General features: G+C 39.7%; 1 protein-coding gene across 1 annotated transcript in view; it reads left to right on the forward strand.

Annotated features, from left to right (window-relative positions):
- Positions 1 to 25,841, forward strand: part of LOC311263412 (NT-3 growth factor receptor-like) — a 152,779-nt gene that overhangs the window by 101,680 nt on the left and 25,258 nt on the right. The window contains 5 exon segments of the mRNA XM_084363460.1: positions 4,479 to 4,510; positions 4,516 to 4,596; positions 10,704 to 10,876; positions 19,514 to 19,757; positions 22,244 to 22,402. Of these exon segments, the coding sequence (XP_084219586.1) occupies positions 4,479 to 4,510; positions 4,516 to 4,596; positions 10,704 to 10,876; positions 19,514 to 19,757; positions 22,244 to 22,402 (689 nt within the window).

A 25,841-nucleotide genomic window follows, 5' to 3' on the forward strand; every position in this document is an offset into this window, starting at 1 on the left:
GGCAAGTGAGAGAGTGTTCTCCACAGCAGGGGACATTGTGACCGCTCAAAGAGCAGCCCTTTCTCCAGAGAATGTAGACATTCTCATCTTCTTAAAGAAAAACTTGAAAATGTAAAAATAACCAGTTGTCTTGTCTGGCCATAAATATGTAAATAGTTAATATTTTGATAACTCAAAGAGCATCAGGACAAGGGACCAGCCAAAACCCTGCGGAGGACCCAGAAATTGCAGCAACCAGTGAAGGCAGCCCCCCAGCAAATAGAACAACACTCAGTGAACTGTTTGGTGATTTTTTTTCAGCGCAGCCCACACTACATCATCAACACCAAAACTATGGTCTGATGTTGTCAAAGAGGAGATAGAGCTATACAAGATGGCTAAAGTCATTTCTGTGGATGCAAATCCACTGAAATGGTGGAAAGACAATGAGCATCAGTACCCAAATCTGTCCAAGCTCACCAAACATTATCTTGCTGTGCAAGCAACAAGTGTGGCAAGTGAGAGAGTGTTCTCTACAGCAGGGGACATTGTGACCGCTCAAAGAGCAGCCCTTTCTCCAGAGAATGTAGACATTCTCATCTTCTTAAAGAAAAACTTGAAAATGTAAAAATAACCAGTTGTCTTGTCTGGCCATAAATATGTAAATAGTTAATATTTTGATAACTCAAAGAGCATCTCTCTCTCCAGATAAAGATAACAACATATCTTTGTTAAAGAAAAAAACTTGAAAGAAGAATGTAATGTAAAAAAGTCCAAACTACTTATTTTTTTATATTCAACTGTTAGGATAAAGTTTGTTAAGGCTCTAATTGTTCCATGACTTTGGACATGACTGTTACTTTTTATTTATTTATTTTGTTTTGTTGCACATTGTCATTTTAAAAGTAGTGCACACTGCTGTAACCAAAAAGAGTCACTAGATGGCAGCCCGGCACCCTCTGTGACCTCTCATTTTTGTTATTATTATGTTTGTTTTTTGTTGTTTTCCACTTGACTGAGAACAAGATTGTTACCTTTATATTGTAAATAAATTATTTAAATTTGACCATTAGTGCCTAATGTGATACATTATGGAAATTGCATCACTTATATGTAGCCCATCTTTTGATATAAGATTTACTGTACAAAATTTGATGATTAAAACCAATGATCGTAGACTAGACTAGTCTGAAAATGGCATAGGCCTCTGTACTGTAAGAAAAAGAAAAAAAATCGAGAATCGAATCGTGACCCTAAAATCGAAAATCATATCGAAACGAGGATTTGGAGAATCGTGACACCCCTAGTCGCTACTACTGCTACTCCTTTCGCTTCTCCTTCCTCTCACATTCATTCACTGTCCGCACATACGCACGCTCCCTCACTCTCGCTCGCCCACTCACACCTTACGCACCTTGTGTCCAACTGTTCGGAAATAGTTTAAGACACTTAATTGTTCAGAGAAGACTATGGACATGGCTGCTTTATTTTTTGTTTGTTTTGTTGTGAACTTGAATGTCATCTTCTGTGAAGAAGACTGCAGTTACAAAAGAGAAACTAGATGGTTAGTTTCAGGTTATTTTGTATAAGTTTACAATTGACTGAAGATATAAGTTATTGTTACATTATGTTGTTAATAAATGTTTTAAATTTGACAATGTAGTGTGATACATTGCGAACAAAGGTCAGATATTATATTGCATAAAAGTCTAGTCTAAAAATGGCATGTCAACCTGTGCTTTAAAAAAAATAAATGTAAGAATCGAACCGTGACCTTAGAATCGAAAATTGAATCGAATCGAGGATTTGGAGAATCGTGACACCCCTAATGTCCAGGTTACTTCAGATTATCCAGACCTCACTGTCAACAGTTTTCTGTTTCTGTAGCTGAAAGTAGTTTACAGGTGAAACTCGAAAATTAGAATATCGTGCAAAAGTTCATTTATTTCAGTAATTAAACTTAAAAGGTGAAACTAATATATTATATAGACTCATTACATGCAAAGCGAGATATTTCAAGCCTTTATTTGTTATAATTTTGATGACTATGGCTTACAGCTTATGAAAACCCCAAATTCAAAATCTCAGAAAATTTGAATATTACATGAAATCAATAAAAAAGGATTTTAAATAAAGAAATGTCGGACCTCTGAAAAGTATAATCATGCATATGTAATCAGGACTTGGTTTTTGCCCCTATTGCATGAATTACTGCCTCAATGCGGCGTGGCATGGATGCTATCAGCCTGTGGCACTGCTGAGGTGTTATGGAAGACCAAGATGCTTCAATAGCGGCCTTTAGCTCTACTGCATTGTTTGGTCTCATGTCTCTCATCTTTCTCTTGGCAATGCCCCATAGATTCTCTATGGGGTTCAGGTCAGGCGAGTTTGCTGGCAAATCAAGCACAGTAATCCCATGGTCATTGAACCAGGTTTTGGTACTTTTGGCAGTGTGGGCAGGTGCCAAGTCCTGCTGGAAAATGGAGTCAGCATCTCCATAAAGCTTGTCTGCTAAAGGAAGCATGAAGTGCTCTAAAATGTCCTGGTAGATGGCTGCGTTGACTCTGGACTTAATAAAGCACAGTGGACCAACACCAGCAGATGACATGGCTCCCCAAATCAACTAGAGTTGTTCCGATTCCGATACCAGTATCAGAAATGCCTCCAATACTGCAGAAAATGCCGGCATCGGTATCGGCGAGTACTGGAGTCCTGGCACTGATCCAATACCACATAATTTATTAGAAATAGGAATCTATTTACCGGTTAGCTCCGAGATTCCACTGGATATGTGTCCGCTGCGTTACGGCTCCGGTACGGTTTGGCTCCGTCGTCCTTGTCTGGCAACCCCCACCAGCTGTGTTTTGAGTCCGCCACAGCGCAGCTCCGCCGAACAGCTGGAGTTAGGAAACCGAGGAATTCCCGCGATAATTACATAATCACACACGACCGCAGTTATGTTTTATAAACACAACAACACGAAGTGTTCCCGACTGAAGGATTAGAAGAAGAGCGCGTATTTGTCTCTTATTTGAGGTTTTTGTGCTTGTATCAACACGGAGTGTTTTATTTTGAAAATTAACCGGATGTCATGTTATTATTTCGTATCTGACTTCCTGTCTGCTCTGTGCTGAATTCGGCTTTATACTGTTCTATTTAAAAATAAATGGCTTTCATTTGCTGTATTCATTCATGTTTTACAAAGGGTTTAACCTGAGCCAGGCCTTACCGCAATGATAATCATATCATAGTCATGCAGGCGTAGTATGATATATATATTTTTTTATAACACACTGGTATCGGTATCGGTACTCGTATCGGCCGATACCCACAGCATAAGTATCGGAATTGGTATTGGGAGGGAAAAATTGTATCGGAACATCTCTAAAATCAACAGACTGTGGAAACTTCACACTGGACTTCAAGCATCTTGGATTGTGTGCCTCTCCATTCTTCCTCCAGACTCTGGGACCTTGGTTTCCGAATGAGATGCAAAATTTGCTCTCATCAGAAAAGAGGACTTTGGACCACTGAGCAACAGACCAGTTCTTTTTTTCTTTAGCCCAGGTAAGATGCTTCTGACGTTGTTTGTTGTTCATGAGCGGCTTGACGAGGAATACGACATTTGAAGCCCATGTCCAGGATCCGTCTGTGTGTGGTGGCTCTTGATGGAGTAACTCCAGCCTCAGTCCACTCCTTGTGAAGCTCCCCCACACTTTTGAATGGCCTTTTCCTGACAATCCTCTCCAGGCTGCGGTCATCCCTGCTGCTTGTGCACCTTTTTCTTTTACACTTTTCCCTTCCACTTAACTTTCTATTAATGTGCTTTGATACAACACTTTGAGAACATCCAACTTCTTTTGCAGTTACCTTTTGAGGCTTTCCCTCCTTGTGGAGGGTGTCAGTGATGGTTTTCTGCACAACTGTCAGGTCGGCAGTCTTCCCCATGATTCTGAATTCTACTGAACCAGACTGAGAGACCATTTAAAGGCTCAGGAACCTTTTGCAGGTGTTTTGGATTAATTGGCTGATTAGAGTGTGACACTTATTATATAATACAATATTGAACCTTTTCATAATATTCAAATTTTCTGAGATTTTGAATTTGGGGTTTTCATAAGCCTGTAAGCCATAATCATCAACATTATAACAAATAAAGGCTTGAAATATCTCACTTTGCATGTAATGAGTCTAAATAATATTAGTTTCACCTTTAAGTTGAATTACTGAAATAAATGAACTTTTGCACGATATTCAAATTTTTCGGGTTTCACCTGTAAATGAAAACTGTACACTGGGAGGTTTGTATTTTGGTTGAACTGAGCTTTTAATTGCAGTGGAAGGATTCCTGGGAATTAAAGGTAACAGGCTTCACCAGACTGCAGAACTACAGCAGGGATAATGCAAGCACTGTGAATGAATATTAGGAAGGTTTTTTAAGTGGCTGACTGCTAGCATGTGATTATAATGGGTGTAAAAGTTGCCTCTCTGTCTCTCAGATGTTCAGCATATTAAAAGGAGAGAAATTATTTTGAAGAGGGAGCCTTTGGCAAGGTCTTCCTTGCTGAATGTTACAACCTGAGCCCCAACAAGGACAAGATGCTGGTAGCTGTAAAGGTAAGATATAAAATCATTGTGTGTGTGTGTGTGTGTGTGTGTGTGTGTGTGTGTCTGTGTTTGTGTTTGTGTAAACAATGGCAGCTGCATAACCAACCCAGTCTCACATAAAAATGTGTAATACCTACATTGGTCAACAGGGCAAAATTTATTAGTTTCACAATAACGCCTCTTTAAGTTGTGAGATGTCTACAATTTGTTTTGGCCTATTCTTTTCTATTGCCTGCGTCCACGTCACGTGACTGTCAACTTTCTGACTGCAAGAACAAAAAACACGGCTGCCATTCCTTTTATTTCCAGTGATAAATGCAATATTTTAAGATAGATATTACATTAAAATGTGTTTTGATGACATTTCTATCGAGAAATATAATAGAAATAATATCTCTTTCACCTCATACTTGATCTCCATTCTCCATTTACAGTTAAGAGCTACAATTGGAGGATAGTAAAAGGACAAATTCTAAAATTAAAACGGGAGAAAAAAATAGTATTAGTAACAGTAAAAAAAAAGTATTATGAAATAGGAGGCAAATTAGCTAAATATCTAGCGCACAAACTATGCAAACAGCAAGGGAAAAACACAATCTACAAAATAAAAGATCCCAGAACAAAAATGACAGAATACAAAAAGGAGAAAATTAAATAGAGTTTTGAAACATATAATCTCACCCTACTTTCGCAACCCTGAACTGGATCTTCCCTCACTAAAAAGTCAACAAAATGAATTTAAAGACAGGAAAGTCAACAGGCTCAGATGGTTTTACCACAGAGCTATAAGCTCAATATATCGAAAACCCAAGTGATGACTTTAAGCTTCACAGTCGCAAAGAATCTGCATGCCAAATATAATGTCCGGTGTCACTATCATCGAAGATAAAATCAGACAAGCGTTGATGGAACCATATCCTCTATTTAAGTTTGAATTCAAGGATAGCAGCGATAAATTAATATCCTCCCTAGACTTCTTTACATATTTAGGAACTTACCATGGAGGTGAAAGACATCCAATCTAGGGAGTGGGACAAATGGATCTTGCGCTTTATTTGGCAAGAACAGAGACAAAGAATGCAATTCATTACTTTAAAATTAGAAAAAGAAAGGGGAGGAATGGCTCTTCTGCTCCTGTTTAAGAAACTATTTATTTGCTTCATAACTAACCCCTTTGCTATTTTGATATTATATTATACACCAACTAAACCAATCTCCTTACTGTATCATGCTCTGATGAATGCTAGAAATATAAACACTGGGTATATCAAAGAAAAGTGGGAACAAGAGGTAGGAATAGAACTCTTGGGGGAGGATTGGGTAGAATTTTGCAGCTTTCAATGGTCCTCAACTCCAGGTCCTTTTAGATTGGAGAGAACACTACTGGAAGAATATTCTGCTATATTTTAAGACCACACCAAGAACAATTCAAGAATACAAACCTGAAGTGTTGGAGACGGTGTGGCTCAAAGGAAGCAAATCACTTTTATATATTCTGGGACTGTCCCAAACGGAGTTCATTCTGGAATGACATCCACAAAGCACTAAGTGCAGTTTTCAGGATAGTACCTCAGAATTTTGAGAATCTTTATCTGGGCCACGTTTTGTTTTTGGAGCAATGGAGGGATGTAAAGCTGCTGCAGATCCTTCTAACGGCAAATAAAAAATCAATCACTAGAAAGTCGTTAAACCCATTCCCACCAATACTTGACGATTGATGCAGAATCATTTTAGAGGTATTTAAAATGGAAAAATTGACATACTGTTTCAGGATCCAAGAAGACAGATTCTATAGAATCTGGAATTAATGGGTAAATATATTACCCCAATGCGGACTTTGTACTTTAAAGCTCCATATACCTTGCTGTACCTTGATAGGGAAAACAGAAGTATGAGATCCCTAGTTCAAAGGTTAGTGGTAGCTTGGTTGGTTTTTGTTTCCTTATTGTTTTAGTAGTTTTGTTTCTTCCTGTCTTTGCTGTTCATTGAAGAGTGTGGGAAGAACATACAAAATCTGCAAGAAAATAGTTAATGGATAGGGGGAATATAGGTGGATAAGCAGGTGAATTGAGGAATCATCCGGAATTGGAGGTGTTTTTCCTGGAACTCATGGAAATTCTGTAATAGACGCATTATTCCGGAAAGGAAGGATGAGAACTGAAATGCTCAAGGATGATTGAGGAGTTTTTGGGACTCTGTCACTCTGCAAACATTGCTGAACGCACATGTGTTTGTTCACAAATAAAAAAAAAAAAAGATTAAAAGGGATACAATGTAAACTTGATGTGAAGAAAAAAATCTCCTTTTTCATTAAAAAAAAAGGTAATTACAAAAAAGAAATTGTTGAATGTTGAAAATGAAGTAATACCATTTTCTTTTAACATGTACTGTAGCATAAATTCTTCATCTTTTCTAACTTGGAATGAATCATGAAATGTTTCATACCTGTAGGATTGTTAAAAATTCACAAGGTTCACAAAAATCATTATTAGATGGTTTATTTTGGTTAAAAGTATAATATGTATGTAAGAATTCTGCATTAAAACCAAATTGTTTGTCATATAATTTGTTGAGTTGTGTACTTACATTATACCAAAAGTTTCAAACAATGTTCAAACCAAGTTACACAAGTTTACTCAAGCTAAAGGTGCGTTTAATTAGGTCATCACCGCTACTTCTGGGATAGAGAAAGCACCTAGGGTGAGTGGAAATAACTGATCTGCAGGGGTTACGCGGCTCCACTGTTTATTGATATTAAATTAATTAATAGGAAATTATGGTGAAGTAATACTTATACAGAATAACATACACAATAAGTTAAGGAATACATAAAAAGATAAAGGAAGAAAGAAATCTCTGTATACTCCACAACTATTTAATTAATCTTTTATATAAAAAATGTCATTGGTTACTCGTTCTGTTGATACTAGTAAAGATTTTAACAATGGTTTTCTGCATGATGAAAAACTCCTCCATCACTAAAAACCAACTCTACAGAAGATACATTTCATCGCAAATTTAGGGACTTATAAATCCTACAAAAACGAATACAGCAGCAAAGAAAGGGTTCTACAGTGACCAGTTTACTAAATTTTAAAGTAATATTAAGGCTATATGGAAAATGATTAATCTGTTACTTCAAAGAAACTTCACTTTCATTCAGCCTTCACAGATGAGAGTTCTACTTTTACTAATACAGCTTGTAAGTTAAATTATTCATTTTCAGGTGATGATTCATCTCTTGCCAAAAAGATACGTAATACAAATGTTAATCCATTAGATTATGTAAAGGGCTCTTTCCCATTTTCTTAGCGAGGTGAATGAAGAATGGAGTAAAAAATTCTGCTGAATCTGGCATCCTTCTGATTCGAAAATGACTTAAGTCATTCCACTATTTTAAATTGGGGATCCAGGATAATTTAGAAACGATTGTCCAATTTATAATAATATTTCCATGTTTCTGGAAAAACTAGTGTATAAATGGATCATTGAGAACTTGAACACATACAGTATTGTCTGCAGTCGTCAGTATGGAGTTTGTAAAAATCGTTCAACTTACATGGCTCTTTTAGAACCTACTGATAGAACATATACAGCCTTAGATAAAAATGATTATGCAATACGTTTATTTTTAGACCTTCAAAAGCATTTGACACGGAAAACCATGCCATCTTAACATTAAAATGTATAGATATGACTTTCATTGTATTGTTTGAGTGGCTCTGTAACTATGTTCTTCATACAAAATAATATGTTCTTATTAATGGTCATGAGTTGACAAGACATATGATGCAAGATGGTGTACCTCAAGGATCCATATTAAGACCCTTATTATTTCTAATTTATATAAATGATCATGCTGCTGTATCAAACTCCATATTTCTTTGCTCTTTGTAGATTATACCGGCATTTTTTTCCCAAATAGAGACCTAACAAGTTTCTTTTTTGAGAACTAAATCAAGTACTGAATTTGGTTTCAAACAAATAAGTTGTCACTTAATGTCAAAAGGCTCATTTCATGTTTGTTGTAGGAAAACAAGAAGCATGACAATACGCAATTAAACTTTATTTTATATTTATTTATTTATTTATTTAGTTAATTATTTCTTAGTTAATAATAATCATAATCATGATAATAATAAATATCTTGTGGAATTAAAATTTGTATTTGCTGGATGCTTCCACGTGACAAAAAGAAACCTTGAAATGCTTTGCTGTCAAAATCATTTGATTTGGAACATTAATGTTCACTCTTTGGAACTGTTGTTCATGACAATTTATCTATATGTTAACTCTATATTTATATTGGGACATTTTGTGAATATAAGTATTTAAAATGTATTGATGTTTGATTGTTTGACCATCCATCCATCCATCCATCGTCATCCCCTTATCTTGGGTCAGGTCGCAGTGCCAACAGGCTCAGTAGGGTTTTCTAGACGTCCCTCTCCCCAGCAACGCTTTCAAGATCCTTCTGGGGGATCCCAAAGCTGTCCCAGGCCAGACGAAATATATATTCTCTCCAGCAAGTTTTGCGTCTACTCCCAGTTGGTCATGCTCGGAAAACCTCCAAAGGGAGGCACCCAAGAGACATCCCAGTCAGATGCCCGAACCACCTCACCTGGCTCCTCTAAGGCTGAGTCCAGCCACCCAACAGAGGAAACTCATTGTGCGCACTTGTTTCCGCGACCTCGTTCTTTCAGTCACTACCCACAGTTCATGACAGGTGAGGGTTGGAACATAGATGGACTGGTAAATTGAAAGCTGTGCCTTCCAGCTCAGCTCCCTCTTCACCACAACGGTCCATCAAACCGCCTGTCCATTTTATGCTCCACTTTTCTATCCCTAATGAACAAGATCCCAAGATACTTAAACTCCTTTGCTTGGGGCATGGGCACTCCCCTGTTTTCCGGCAGAGAACCATGGCCTTAGGCTTAGAGGTGCTGATCCTCATACCGACCACTTCACACTTGGATGCAAACCAGCCCAGTGCCTGCTGGAGATCACTGACTGAAGAAGCAAGCACCACGTCATCAGCAAATAGCAGAGAGAACTACAATTCTGAAACCCGACAATCCTAACCATGGCTGTGCCTTGAGACGCTCTCCATGAATATCATGAAAGGACTGGGGACAAACTGGAAAAAACTTTCCCAGGGTGGCTGAACAGTGTGATAATTGGAGCACATCCTCCAGTCCACTTTTCTGACATTGGGAACCACCACCCTGGTCTGCCACTCCAGAGGTACTGTCGCAGACCTCCACGCAACACTGAGTGTGAATGTGTGTGCAGCGCTGCTGCGTGGCGTTACCTCTCGCTTCTCATTTCAGAGTCCATGTAAACAGGTTAGACCGGCCACACTGGATGCATGAGTCAAACTTCTCACGCCTGTGTCAAGGGAGACTACTGCGTCATTTCATCTAGAGCATAGGTCACTAACAGGCGGATCGCGTTCCGAGTCCAGACCCAGACGCCGTCCTATACGGACCTGGACCTATAGTCAAGTATTAGTAGTAATTTTGACGGGGCTCTTATATTTTGATCAGCACAGCTGGACAGACTCATTCATGTTCATTCTTCCCACTGGAAGCACAAAACCAGTCTGTCTCATATGCTCAGAGACCGTGGCACTCATAAAAAGTGTCAATGTGAAACGCCACTATGAGACAAGGCACACAGTTTTAATAAATTATATTAGAAATACATATCTACAGTATTATATATCTGTATAATTAAATGTTAAGTGACAATAAATAGTCGAAATGTTTTTGAATTGTTCTTTCTTTATTTGATTTGACAATCAGTCCTTGATTACATGCAGACGTTGATACAACTATTAGGCAACTTCAGTATATATCACACAAAATCATAACCCAAGTTAGACATTATGATGCTCCAGACCTTCGCTTGAGGAAATTTTCTCTAACTGGACCTATTTGAATTTTAGTTGAATACCCCTGATCTAGAGATTAGGATTTGTACTGACACACACACGCGGTTCTCCGCAAAAATAGACCTGAAAACGACCTGAAGACAATCATGTGGGCATCATACTAGCACTTCACTACAGGTTGAATGTCTTTATCTGGAAAGTTTCTCTCTCTTTCTTTTCCCAGACTCTGAAGGACCCCACTCTTGCAGCCAGGAAGGATTTCCAGCGTGAGGCTGAATTGCTGACCAACCTCCAGCACGAGCACATAGTTAAGTTCTATGGAGTGTGTGTGGACGGAGACCCTCTCATCATGGTCTTTGAGTACATGAAGCACGGAGATCTCAATAAATTTCTCAGGTAAGTTTAGAAGACAACAGGTGGATGAGGAGATGTCATATGAGTGGATCTGCTGTGAGTGACAACAGTTATGTCCTTTAATCAACAGAGGCTTTGGACTTTGGTCGTAGAGTGCCCAAGTAGGGACCCAGGAAATGAAAAAGCAACTATTCAAAGCCATCTAGTATTTTCTCGATCCAACAAAATACTTACACATTTTCTTCAGGTGAAAAATGCCATTTTGTTAATGTTTTTTGTGTGTCAAGCCAGAGGGTGGAATCTAAAATGACAGAGATAATGGACCTTAGCAGAGGAAGTGATAAAACCAGGGATAGACAAGTTTAAATGGGAGAAGCTTGGTAAGGTAAAGAAAAAGTATCGGTGAGGCAGAGTGGCAAAACAGGAAGAGGGGCAGAGATTTATAGAGATATGAAAATGCTACACTATTTAACTTTACCTAACAACAGCTACCGTGATGAGGCATATTTTGCTTCGGTCCATTCCCTCCTTCTTTCTGAACACCTTCATTAACTTGTCAGAGTAGTAATCCAGCTGGGATATGAATGTGAATGCCCGGATCCCCTGGCTGCATTTCGAAGTATTCTGAATAAAATGCTGAACCCAAAATTGCTCCTGATAAGCAGCTGGCACCTTGCATGGAAGCCTCTGCCATCAGTGTATGAATGGGTGAATGTGACAAGTGTTGTAAAGTGCTTTGAGCGGTCAGTTCACTGGAAAAGCACTTTAGAAATGCAAGTCCATTTAAAATAAAAATTCCATTTGTTTGTTTTGGCAAGTGACTGCTCATGACCTCATGATACAATTCCTGTAGTGCATTTTTTTAATTTGCATCCAGAGGAATGTAAACAACAAAAACACACTGGAATTATCTTAGCGGCTAATATGACTAGTGTCACAACCTGGCTCAAAGGCTGTGCCAAAGTAGGGAGACACACACGAGCTGGCTACTAGCAAGCGGTATTTATTGGTCCCACAAGCATAAATCAACCAAGGAAAACATGTAAAGATCAGTAGCAGTAATGAAAGCATGTATGGGTGTGTGACAATGTATGTGCAGATCAAAAGAAACAAGGAAAACGTGCTGCCATCAGGCCTGCCGGTGAGCAGGGATCAGTCCCCCAGAGAGGACGTCCGCAGAATGAGGAAGGTCTTTATAGGCAGAGCACACTGGCCCAGGTGTAACTCATACAGCTGACGACCCTCCATTCAGCACCTGCAACACACAACCCAAAAGAAACAGGGACACCTAGTGCCTGGGTGGAGGGATCGTCACACTAGCATCTTAACATTAAAAAACTGGATACCTGGTCAACACTGTCCATCCACTGCATTTGAGCACCAAGCATCTATTGTAAACACAGAGTCTGCTTCTCTTCTTGTGTTCTGTCAGCTCCGAACACGGTCTGCCCCGTACATTGCAGTTGCTTGATCTTGGATGTTGAGATGTAGCCAGGTCTCAGTGAAGATGTGGGCACAACAGTCAGTTCTGTGAACAACCCTAACCCTTGCTGGCTCTCTTTCCCTGTCTTCCTTGGGCAATCGCATCTGCATGCACCACTGTATGTGGTTTTCATATTGTAATAAAATGATCTTAATTGACTGGCTGCCAAAAATATCGTTTAACACTGTAAAAGTAGAGATGTCTTCACTAGCAAGGACTAGGGGTGGGCGATAATATTGTCGTTGTTTTGACAATGTGCAAATTTCCATTATCGAGTATTTAAATTACTTCACCAAAAATATTGAAACGCACGCGGTACTCCTCACATCCACTTAATACACGGTGCAGCAGCGCTCTCCACAGCATAGCAGGATTCACCCCACCCCTTGACCTCTTGCCTTCAATCTCTGAACCCCAATCACATTTTAAAGGATATCGACTGATTATCGTTATCGCCAAAATCCCCAAAAACTTGAGATATTATTTTTTGCCCATATCGCCCACCCCTACAATGAACAAAGTGTTTTTTTAAAAAAGAAATCATATCAGGGCATGTCAAATCACAATTATATTTGCAGAGTTGATTCTATGTTATAAAAACGTAATCATGTTCTGGAAAGCAGAAAATGCCTATGCATGGAAACAATGTGGAAAATAAAGACTTGTATGGCCTACTCTTTTTTTGTCAGGGGGAAGCATCAGCTAACAGAGCTTCATGACTATAAATTCATATCCAGTCAGAGCTCTGAAGCAAATATTCACATTTCTTCTCATTTTTACTGTATTACTGATGAATACTTTGATAATAAATGCAGAAATTACAATGTCTTGTTTTAAATTCTGTCACATTTTATTGTGAACTTTTGAAGAAGCTACATTAGAGAAATAAGGTATAGAGACAGTACCATTACTGTCATTACAGTACAATATTAACGAACATACATTCAGAAATCATAAATGCAAAGCTATGTTCAGAAATTTAAAGAAAGTATGTGCTCAGTAACCTTCCTTTCCTTTCACAGTACACAGACCACAACTTAACAGAACACTACAGAACAAGTAGGCCTAAACAACTTGTGCCTTTATTCACTCTCCCTTAGAGGCTCGGAAGGCCAGCCCTTGTAATTTGGCCTTCTAGACCTTTTACCCTGACTGAAACACATTTGTACAGCCTCCTTGGCATCAAACTCTTCTAAGCTAGGTCCCTCCATGCTAATTCAAATCAAGTCCTCCACAATGTCTACATGCAGAGACCCCCTGACATCAAATTTAATCCTCGTCTGAGCAGAAAATCCCCTTTCTCACACAGCAGAGGAGACCGGGAGGACCAGCATGATGTGCACAAGATGTAGGATGTTCTACAAAGAATATAACATTAGTTTAGGCTTTATTTAATAAGAAAGTCATAATTGCCAACTAAATTAACGAGGACATGATAGTACCTTGTAATCAGAGCAGAATGGCAACTTTGTTACCATCATCTCCCATAGGGCATGGTAAGACTTGTCCATGTAGTTCCTGAAGATTAATGATATTCCTCTCTAGCCAGATTGGCATCACAGCCATTTCTGAAAAGAGTGAAGGGAAAAGCTGACCAAACAATCTTAGTTAACAATCGAGGCAGATGTTTGAAATGTTGTTCTGTGATACACTTTTTATATCTTGTCATGATAGTTTAAAAAAGAATCACTAACCTTGTTAAGACAGAGGAGAAGTGGTCCAGTAGGAAGTCCAGCTCCTCTGCGCCATAGTCTGTCAGCTGAGCTCTTTGCTCTGGCCAGGAATCATGACAGAATATCTTGAATGACCTCACTGCCTTTGCTGATGCTGACGTGGACTCTTCATCTAACAAGGAATAGAAAGACAGAGTTGAAAGAAAGAGAAAGATTAAATGTGTCATAATGATAGCTTATCTTCACAAAAAAAATGTCCATCATTGTGTGCTTTCACTTGCCAAGTAGACTACTGAATCTTTGCTTCAAGTGTAGCACAGTGCAGTCAACAGTTGCTTTCATTGCTTGTTGCAGCTTTGGTGTGCTTGCGATGGAGACTCCATCCTTAACCAGCCCAGCAGCTTCTCCTTTGATGGTGACCCCCTGAGTTCACACAACATTCAACATTAAGACAAGGATTTAAAAACTCAACTCAAAAGCTTAAATTGATCAAATAACTGCTCACCTGATACTTGTACAAAGGGCGAGTCTCACCATAACCCTCTTGTTGTCTTCTCTGGGCCTGAAGGTCTGCCAGTAATTCTGCTAGCCTACCACCTGGCTTGCATCTCACTGACATGGCCTCAACAGTTGCAATGAGATTCTCAATCCCATTCACAGCCTGTAAAACATTAGACATGTGAAAAACATAAAGGGGAAAAACTACATATGACTAGATTAAAATTATTTGTACTCTGATTTAATTAGGTTAAACAATATTCTTATTGTGAATTTTTCGGTGGAGCTGCAAGCAGCAACAGAGCGCAGCAGAGCCAAGTTTGAGACAACTTGCACTACAAAGCAAGTGAGAAAAGCAGAAAAGGAGAAAAAGACAAGAAAAGGAAATGGGAAGACCTAATAAAACCAGTGGAGCCGAATCTGAGACAATGGTGGAGGCTATGAACGCATTGAGAGAGGAGATAAAGGAAATGCTTAAGACAAGCATGACCGAAATCATGAAGAAGATGGAACCTCTCCAAAAGATGATGGCTGAAATCAAACAGCTCCAAGAAGAGAATGCAAAAAAAGACCAGCTGCTAAAGGAGCTGGGGAACAGAGTGGAGGACCTGGAACAGCAAGGGAGACTCAACGAGGTGATTGTGACGGGCCTCAAGATTAAGCATCAGACCTACGCAAAGGCAGCTGCGACGGCGACCAACTCGTTGGAGCCTGATGAATCAGATATCAAATCTGTGGAGAAACAGGTGTCTGAGTTCCTGGCTGGCAAAGATATCGATGTGGATTTCAACAACGTGGAAGTATGTCACCTCTTCCCCCGGAGGAAGGACTCTGGAACACGAGCTGTCGTGCTGAGATTCACCAACAGAAAATACAAGACAGCACTGCTGAAGCAGGGCAGGAAGCTCAAAGGCTCGGACGTCTACATCAACGAGAATCTCACCAGAAAGAATGCGAGCATCGCCAGAAAAGCTCGACAACTGAAGAAAGGACGCAAGATCCAACACACCTGGACGGCGAACTGCAGAATCTACATCAAAATGAATGGATCTTCACCAGAAGACGTCAAAATAATGCAAATCAGGAGTGAGGAAGAACTGGACAAATTCAACAATTAAGGTATGGCTGACGATCTCTCCATAACTACAGAGCAACAAAGGTTAAGGGTTCTTACACAGTACAAAAAGACAATGAATATAACAGAGAGGATTGCCACACATGAAAATGTGGAGCTGATAACACATCAACATGTGAAACACACCTTAACAGACCCGAATGAAGGAATTGACCCGGAAAATCACTTCTACTGTAACATGACTGAGAAATGCCAATACTACACGGATGAGAAATACAATGGGAGCATTGAGATGGAGGGGAAACTGTCTCTCATTCACTTTAATAGCCGGAGTCTATATACCAACTTTGACCACATCAAGGAATACCTACACCACTTCAAAAATCCTTTCAACATCATTGCGGTGTCGGAAACATGGATTAATGAAGACAAAGGCGCAGATTTTTGCCTGGAAGGATATAAGCTTGTTTGTGTGAACAGAAGAAACAAAGGTGGAGGTGGAGTGGCCCTTTTCATTGACAATAACATCAAGTTCGAGACGGTACAAAATATGTCTATAGCTGTTGAATATTTAATGGAATGTGTGACAATTGAAATCTGTATTGCAAAAGGTAGAAATATATTGATAAGTTGTGTTTACAAAGCACCAGACTCCAAGATAGATGATTTAAATGAATGTGTGGGTGGGATATTCTCAGAAACTAGCCAAAAGAGGGTATTCATCTGTGGTGATGTAAATATTGACCTACTTAACCCAAAAAATAATACGATGATAGATGAGTTTACCAATACGATGTATTCGATGGGCCTACAACCTCTCATTACACGACCAAGTAGAATCACTACCCACAGTGCCACTTTAATCGATAACATTTTCACTAATATTATGGGGAACGACATAACAAGCGGACTACTGATAAATGACATAAGTGACCACCTACCAATCTTTGCTATCTATGACTGGAAACACACTGTGAGAAGAATACAGACCAACTGTACGTATAGAAGGGTTAGGAATGACAAAGGATTGAATACACTAAAAAATGAATTAATAAGGCAAAACTGGAGCAGTGTTTACAATACAACAGATGTGAATGATGCATATGATGCCTTTTTGCACATATTTAAAACATTGTATGACAAGCACTGTCCGGTAGAAATAAGAAAAACTAAACAGAGCAAAGACATGAAACCTTGGCTGACAAAAACATTGATAAATGCCTGCAAGAAGAAAAACACCCTGTACAGACAATACATAACATTAAGGACGGACCAGGCAGAAATGAGATACAAACGATACAGAAACAAACTAAATAATATCCTAAATAATCACAAAAAAGAATATTACAGTAATCTACTAGCAGAAAACAGGAACTATACCAAAAAACTATGGGATATTCTAAATGATGTGATCAAGAACAAAAACTCAAAACCCAGCTACCCTCCCTACTTTAAGGATAATAATATGAAAGAAGACAATATGGAAATCATAGCAGAAAGATTCAACAACTTCTTTGTTAATGTGGGGCCAGATCTAGCCAAGGACATTCCTGACTCACCCCAACACTGGGACCACTTTGATAAGGACAGAGGCAGAAATCCCAGCACAATGTTTCTCACACCAGTGAAGGACACAGAGATTAGACACCTGGTCAACAAATGCGTATCCAAAACATCCACCGATGTCAATGACCTCGACATGAAGCTAATAAAGACAGTTTTAGATGGAATCATTTCACCTCTCACATATATCTGCAACCTGTCATTCCAAACTGGAGTATTTCCTACCAAAATGAAAGTTGCAAAAGTGGTCCCACTGTACAAGAAAGGTGATATACATGAATTTACAAATTACAGACCAGTCTCAATACTGCCGCAACTGTCTAAAATCCTAGAGAAATTATTTAACAATAGACTAGATAGCTTTATCAACAAACATAATCTATTATACGATAGCCAATATGGATTCAGAACGAAACACTCAACTGCTCTAGCTCTAACGGAATCTGTTGAATTCATCACTGATGCTATTGACCAAAAATTACACACAATAGGTATCTTTATAGATCTAAAAAAGGCATTTGACACAATTAACCATGATATTTTGGTAGCTAAACTGGAAAGATATGGTGTTAGAGGCATAGTGTTGACGTGGGTCAAGAGCTACCTACACAAGAGATCCCAATATGTTAAAATGGGAGAGAACTCATCAACTTGTTTGGAGATAGTCTGTGGGGTCCCGCAGGGGTCGGTACTGGGTCCAAAGCTGTTTATACTATATATAAATGATATATACAAAGTAACCAATATTTTGAAATTAATATTATTCGCAGATGATACAAATATTTTTTGTTCGGGGAACGATTTGAACCAATTAGTGGAAACAGTCAATAATGAAATGGCCAAGCTCCACTTGTGGTTCAATATAAATAAACTATCACTAAATCTAGAGAAAACTAAATACATGCTATATGGGAAGAAGGGCCACAACAAGAGTATTAACATTCAAGTCAATGGAGTGAATATCGAAAGGGTCAATGAATACAAAGTGTTGGGGGTGACTATCGATGACAGGTTAAATTGGAAAACCCACATTAAACACTTAAAAAGCAAACTTGCCAGGAGTGTGTCCATACTTTGGAAAGCGCAAAAACTACTTAATCAAAAAGCACTATATCTGTTGTACTGTGCACTAGTCTCTCCACACCTACAATACTGTGCAGAGGTCTGGGGACACACGTATAAAGGTAACACACATCCCCTGCTAATGCTTCAAAAAAAGGCTTTGAGAATTCTACATTTTGCCAACTACAGGGAACACACCAATCAATTATATATCAAATCAAAATTACTCAAATTACCTGATTTAATAAACTACCGCACAGTACAAATGATGTACAAGGCTGCCAACAAAAGCCTCCCTCACAACTTACAAACACTATTCCTACATAGACATGAGGGACACAATCTGAGAGGGAACTTTGTTTTCAGAAAGAGAAAGGTACGAACTACATTAAAGTCTTTTACCATGTCGGTCATGGGTGTCAGACAATGGAATAATCTTGATGAGGAACTCAAAAAATCTGCAAATCTGAGTGTTTTCAAAAAAAAGTATGTAAATATGATTATTGATCGTTATAAACTGAACCAAGAAGAGAGTCTGGTAAAGGTCAGAGGCAGGAATCAGCAAACGCTATGTTGAGACTACAGGGAAGACTAAACAAGTACCAACTGTACCCAAACAATAGCTGACAATGAAAAGTACAAATATCCACTTTTGTGAAGAATTCAACTGACTCTGTTAATCGAGACACAAGGAGAATCAATTGGTACTGTCTAGAGCTGGACTGCAGCTCTGTTCACTGCATGCTGCTGTAACATGTACATCAAAATACAAAAGAAATATAATTTGTGGAAATAATGTATTCTGTGGGTAACGGGGGCGGGACTAGATAAGCATCTGCTTCTCCCGCTTTCCCTTTCGGCCATGTGTACTACCTGATTTTAACTAAGATGATGTGTGATGATGACTGTCTAATAACATGCCGAAATAAATAAATAAATAAATAAATAAATATTAACATGTCAACAATACCTGAGGCAAAATAACATCATTTCTTTGGAGAAGAAGGCTGAATTTGTGAATGGCCTCAAACAAGTCAGCCAAGAAGTGACAGAAACCCATCAAGCTTCCATCTTCCATCTCATATTCACTGGTCGCACATGCGCGACTAAATGTAAAATTTAGTCACACAAAATTTGAGACAGTTGCAGTCTGGAGCCCTGGGTTGGATGGATTGATATTAGTTTGCTGGCCCAAATTATTATCCCAGTCTGTCCCTGGCTGTCTGAAGGAAGGAAATCATCAGGAAACTTGGTATATGTTTTAGAAAAAGGTTACAAGTGTAATATTCCTGAGCTTCTTACTGACTCTCCTACTTCCTCTTCAGAGCCCATGGGCCAGACGCCATGATCCTGGTAGATGGACAGCCTCTGCAGACCAATGGAGAGCTTGGTCTTTCCCAGATGCTTCACATAGCCAGCCAGATTGCAGCTGGGATGATATACTTGGCGTCTCAACACTTTGTTCACCGTGATCTGGCAACCAGGAACTGCCTTGTGGGGAATGGCCTTCTGGTGAAAATAGGAGACTTTGGCATGTCCAGAGACATTTACAGCACAGATTATTACAGGGTAAGAACGTTTTGTTGAATGTTTGCTTCATGAAAAACTCTACTCTACTTTTATTTCTCGATGTTTTTGCCTAAAATGGAAAATGTAGGTGTATGTGGGAAGAACCAAACAAAATGGTGGCTAGGCTAAGTGGCCATGCTGCATGGCATAAACAAAGTAAAGTACAAACAAAATGGCTGAAAAAAGGAAGCTTCAACATGGCTGATGGATGCTGATGGTGGTGCTCAAATTATGTGCTAACTGATATCACACGTAGTGTAGGTGTGATATGGCCTATGCAAAAGCAAAAATGTGTTTGAAATAAAGGGGCCGGTTGCACCAACAGGGCTTATGCCTTATTAAAAACCGCTGCACGCCACGACTCAAGCAGTCCCATTGTAATGTGTTGCTAGAAGCATCAGCTTCATCTGTGCAGCTGTTAATCAAGGGGAGCAACCAAACATTTGGATTTTAACCTTCACCTAGGCCGCAGTCTTTTACCTTGCTGGATGAGCAAACACTGCCCTGTGTTTACCAAGCACGTTCTGGATCCAGAAGAGAGCTGTGCAACCCAGCCTCTCTCATCCCTGCAGAAGTGAAACTTCCCCTTGGCATGAAGCGGCGCACTTTGCCCCGTTTTCTTCACTCACTTCGACTCTGTTGTTTCCTGGTTTCCGAGCTGGATTGAGGAGGCAGACAGACACACGCGAACTGCCACCAGTGCGGTCACAAGTTAGGCTTATTTAGTGTCGGGACAGATACTAGAAATTAGTGTGTATCATATGCTTTTAAGCTATGTATATTTGTGAGTTTTTGTGGACTGCCTAGTTTTTTTTGCTGCTAGTTTTACACTGTAAAACACTGTGCTTGCTGCTTGTTTTTCTTTGTGCTCATCACAACTGATTTGAGCCTCTCCACTCTGTGGAGCTAAAATGTTAGCTTTGCCACCTTGTAAAAGTACAATAAGCCGCGTCACTGCTTTCCTTTCCTTCTGGTGTTTGTGTGGGACTAAAGTCTCTGCATCAGCATTCATAAGTTCAACAGTTTTCCCTTTTTTATCAAAATACAATTCCATGCCATTAGTCTGTCATGAAGCAGCACTGCCAACACCAGATCCAGTGCAGATAAGCTTGTAGAAACATTTGATCTTGACCTGTGTTTTCTGCTGCTTATATTTGATACACTGTCACATGGCAACATTCCATCCTGTTCATCCTGTTCAAGTGTTTGGGGCTCTTTTCCCACAGTCGCATCCTCATTAGCTCTGGCTCCCTCCAATGGCAGAGGTTCTTGGGGCAATTCAACATTATGAACTGGCACTGACAGGCCTGTTTTGTGACCTGCCAGTTTCTGTAAGCCACACTTAAACATCATCAATAAACCTTTGGTTGCATTCATTAATGCTTTAAACCATGAGTTTTGTCTTTCATGTTCATCAGGTTGGATTGAAGGCAACATATATGTATGCGTATGCAATGGCATTTTTAGATAATTGCAACAAAACATCCAACTGTGCTTTAACTTGTGAAACCTTGTTATCTCTCATGAGCTCTTTGAGACACAATATTTGACCCTTTATTTTATTCACTTCCTTTTTTGTTATTTCTGTACTGACTAAATTTAGCATTTTCAGTCAGAGTGATTATTCTTTTTTCGATTTCAGGTTTTCCACCAGTTGAACCAGCATTTGATCCACTCATTTTGAACACACATAGAGATGACCATCGCCTAATAAAAACAAGTATCAAGCCAGCAACAATGATAGCCACAGCGTACAATGCAGGAACGGCATTCACATCCAACGAGCCCAAACCACAAACAAATCCAGGCCTTCCACCTTTCATACACATGAAAACCCACGTGGCAGCAACCCAACACCCAAAGTAACAACACACAACTTACGACACCAATTCAAACTGCGTTTCAAACAAGCCACAACACACGTTACATACCACAGTTGTGAGTGGGAACTGTGTCTGGACTCAATGATGGATGATCCAATATCAGTGTTTGTCTCTGCGTTGAATGGCATAGCTCCGTTCCAGTAATCTGTAGATTTTTGCTATATAGGCAGTATCAGGCTTGTAAAGTTAGTCGCCTAGAGGCTGAACAGAGGAACACTCTTGCCGGACGTGCTGGCTGTCAAAAATAGAACACGGATCTGATGACTGCGTTTTGAAAATGTATTGTAGAAAGATTCATCCAGACCGTAAGACAGGTGTTGAAAACAAACAAACAAATCAAAACCATGATCCCAAGTACTAACAAAAATTATCAGTGTGTCAAGTGGGAAGCAAAAATGAGGGCTTCCCCCGTCACCCCTCTTGTTCCATTCATTGACGGAGGTAACTGACAGCGTTGATATCCCTATTTCCACACCATGTGACCCAATCACTGCATGTGTCAAAATAAAGGTGTACAATAATAACAAAAGTCGTAACCTGGCACTTACACCCTGGTTCATCTTTTATATATTTTTTTTTTTCCTTCTGTATTTGTGTATACAGGTGGGTGGTCACACCATGCTCCCTATTCGCTGGATGCCCCCAGAGAGCATCATGTACAGGAAGTTCACCACAGAGAGTGATGTGTGGAGCTTCGGAGTCATTCTATGGGAGATTTTCACTTATGGCAAACAGCCGTGGTTCCAGCTCTCCAATAATGAGGTACACTATCAGTAACATATGTTTATGTATGATATAAGTCTGTACTAAGTAATTGACTTTTCTTTATTATCAGCAACCAACAAGGTTGAAGGGTTTAGGAATGAAACTGGTTTATAGGCTTAAGATATTTCTGTATCTTTTGCCAGATGGCGCCAGGGTTACAGGGTCACTTCACCAATATCACTGATGCTCTGTAGATGGGTACCAGTGATGTTCTGGACGGGTTTAATCACCCACTGTAAAGCCTTCCTGTCCTGGGCCGTACACAAATCATGCCAATTTGTGATGTTGACCAATGTACGGTCAGGATGCTTTCTATTGCTCCTCTGTAAAAGTTGCCATTTAGCTCCCTCCAGAATTTAGCCTTATTAAGTTTCCTTAGCAAGTAGAGCCTTTTTTTTTTTTTTTTTTTTACAAAGATAGTGACCAAGATTCTCTGTGATGTTTATTCTAATCAAATCAAATCAAATCAAATTTTATTTGTATAGCCCAAATTCACAAATCACAGTTTGCCTCAGAGGGCTTTACAATCTGTACAGAGACGACACCCTCTCTCCTTCGACCCTCGATTCGAGTGCTACCCTCTGATGCCTGAATTATGAAAGCCTTGGTCAATATTTTTTTCTGAAGTGTTTTTATTCTTCTCAGGACATGAAAAAAATGTTCAACTTTTTTTTTTCCAAAAATATGATTTTTTCATAAAGTTACAGACATGTCCAATCCAGTGGACTACATACGCCTGAGCACTCAACATAAAACATTGTGAACTTACTGTAAAAATTAATTAACTTGTGTTCTATTGTGAATATACAAACCCTTGTTTCTTTTTATGCTTTGAAAAACATTTCAACATTTTTTGGGAAATTTCAACATTGTATAGGCGCAATGTTTAGGCCTGAATAAGAAAACCAATGACACTCATAGCCGTGAATCTTACACCTAAATGTGTCAAACCATCCCCAACAGGAGAAACATTACTGTGAGTCTCCACAGTTCTATAAGGAAGGACAGTATTACCAAGCCCTTATATTAGCATGACAATACATTAACACAAACTGATATTTCAGTCCCTGCATCTCCGAACACTTCTATGTTCATCACACCTAGGCTGTATGAAAGTTCGCAAAGCATCCAGGGCACAGTGGCACACAGCATTGCATGCAGATGTATTTGGTCTTCCGTGTGCATGCAGCATCATGGCATCTATTTGCATTTTTCACCTCGGTGAGTTTGGGCCAGTGATATCCTGTGGCAAACCTGACCTCACGGGCTACTTTGGTGACTGCTCTCCGCTTCACGGGTTGTGGGGTCCCACTGGGTCTTCCTCTTTTTCTTTGCTGGAGGGTGCCACTATTTATCAGTGCACGAGCCACAGAAGCTTTGAAGAGGAGGAGTCTCATCTTTTCCAAACCAGACATCAGGTAGAGGCGCCAGGCATTTACAATGGTCACATCCAAAAAATGAAAAAACACTCGGATGTACCACCTCTTGTTTCGACGTCTGTGGGGGTACATTGCCAGACATTGGTCAACAAGATCAACCCCACCCATGTGTTGATTGTAAAGGGCCACAGAGAAGGGTTTTTGGACCATCATCATCGATCTTTCCTTCTTGACCCATCTGTTGGCAACATCTTCAGGGGACTGGCCAGCACAGGACGAGACCATGTGGACGACTGAACTGTCGAGCCAACGTGTGACAGTGATGTTTGCATTATTGCTGACAACACAGCAAGCTCCTCTGCCCATTTCTTTCAGCTGTTTTTCACTCTTGAGTTTCTGATTTGCTCCCTTCAGCCTGTTTACTCTGCATGTACCTGTGCCATAGATGCCTTGGTCTTTCAAGGCCTCGATGAGTGGAATGCTGCAGAAGAAGTTATCAAAAAACACCTTGTGATTTTTGTGTTTTATGTCATCACAAAGACGCATCACCACATCTCCAGCCATTCCCAATCCACTGATGCGACCACTACTTGCAGAGCCTTGGTACACTTCGAATCTATTCATATAGCCTGAGGTTCCTGCCCTCACCCACACTTTCACTCCCCAGGGTTTGGGCTTTTTTGGTATGTATTGTTTGATGGACAGTAGGCCTTTGAAAGGAATGATCTGCTCATCAACTGACTGAAATTCTTCAGGGTCTGCTGCTGCCTTGAATGTCTCCTGAAGTGCACTTAGAAATGGTCTTATTTTGAAGAGCCTATCTGTGTTTGCTGGCTGGTAAGTCAAGTTATCCACAAAGTGCAGGTATCTCAGGATTTGCTCATATCTGTTTACAGACATGGCATTTGCAATTATTCCAAGACGAAGGCCATCCTCACTAGACCAGTACATTCGTGCCCTAGGATACCGAATGTACCCCATGATCAGATTGATCCCTAAAAAAATCTGCATTTCTTCTCCTGTCACTGCCAGATTTTCTTTCCCTTTCTGGAGAGCATACAAGTTGGTGTTGTGCACTATATCATCAATGAGATCTGCTGGAAACGGATGTCTGAAGAAATCTATGGGATCTCTTCCCTCCACATTCAGTTTCCACTCTCCTAGAAAAGGAGGCAAGTCTCCATCAAAGTCATTGTCTTGGACTTTCCAGATATTTTTTCGGGCTTGAGTATAGTCAGGTACCATGTGCCCATCTTCCACAGCTCCCTGATCATGCTGACCATCCTCTGCATCCTGCCCCTCATTTGCATCCTGCCCCTCATCATCCTCACTTTCTGCATCCTGACTGTCTGTATCTCCATCATCCTCAGCTCCTATGTCTCTGTTCTTCTCTGGCAGCCACTCATCATCACTGTTGTCACTACACTCATCATCACTGTTGTCACTACACTCATCACTGGAGCTGGACGGAATTTCCTGGACTATTCTGTAGGCTGCCTTATTCTTTGCTGCGTTTGAAGTCTACAAAATACGATAAAATAATTATTATAGTAACTCAAACTACAGCTAATCTGCACAAAAATGTATATTTTAAATGAATAGCTTATAAATATAACAATTATACACTGACTTATAACCAAAACAGTCACAAGAAACAGTGAAGCAATTATATGACTTGTGTTAAAAAATATACTGGGTGATGCATGATGTCCACTTCATTGGACACATGGTTAATCGTAATTTTCTACATATTGGACATAAAAATTTCATATTCCAAACAGATAATATCCTTCCCTAGATGTTACTGTATATCATCATATTTTTCTTACCACTGGGGCTCTTCTAGTATAGAAGGATTGACAGGAAATGCCAGCAGTGGCCGGCAGCGGTGGCTGCTTATCGGCCATCTTGGATTCAGAGGAAATTTACTTGCAGTTACACCAACTGACCACTGAATTGACCTCAATGGACTATGGCAGCAGAGAGCACACTAGAGGCTGATATGCAGTTCCACCATAGAAACCAATGCATTTAAGAGAAAGTTACTTTTTAGTAGC

This window comes from Pagrus pagrus (genome assembly GCF_965226575.1).
Source record: "Pagrus pagrus genome assembly, chromosome: 10".
Lineage (NCBI taxonomy): Eukaryota > Metazoa > Chordata > Actinopteri > Spariformes > Sparidae > Pagrus > Pagrus pagrus.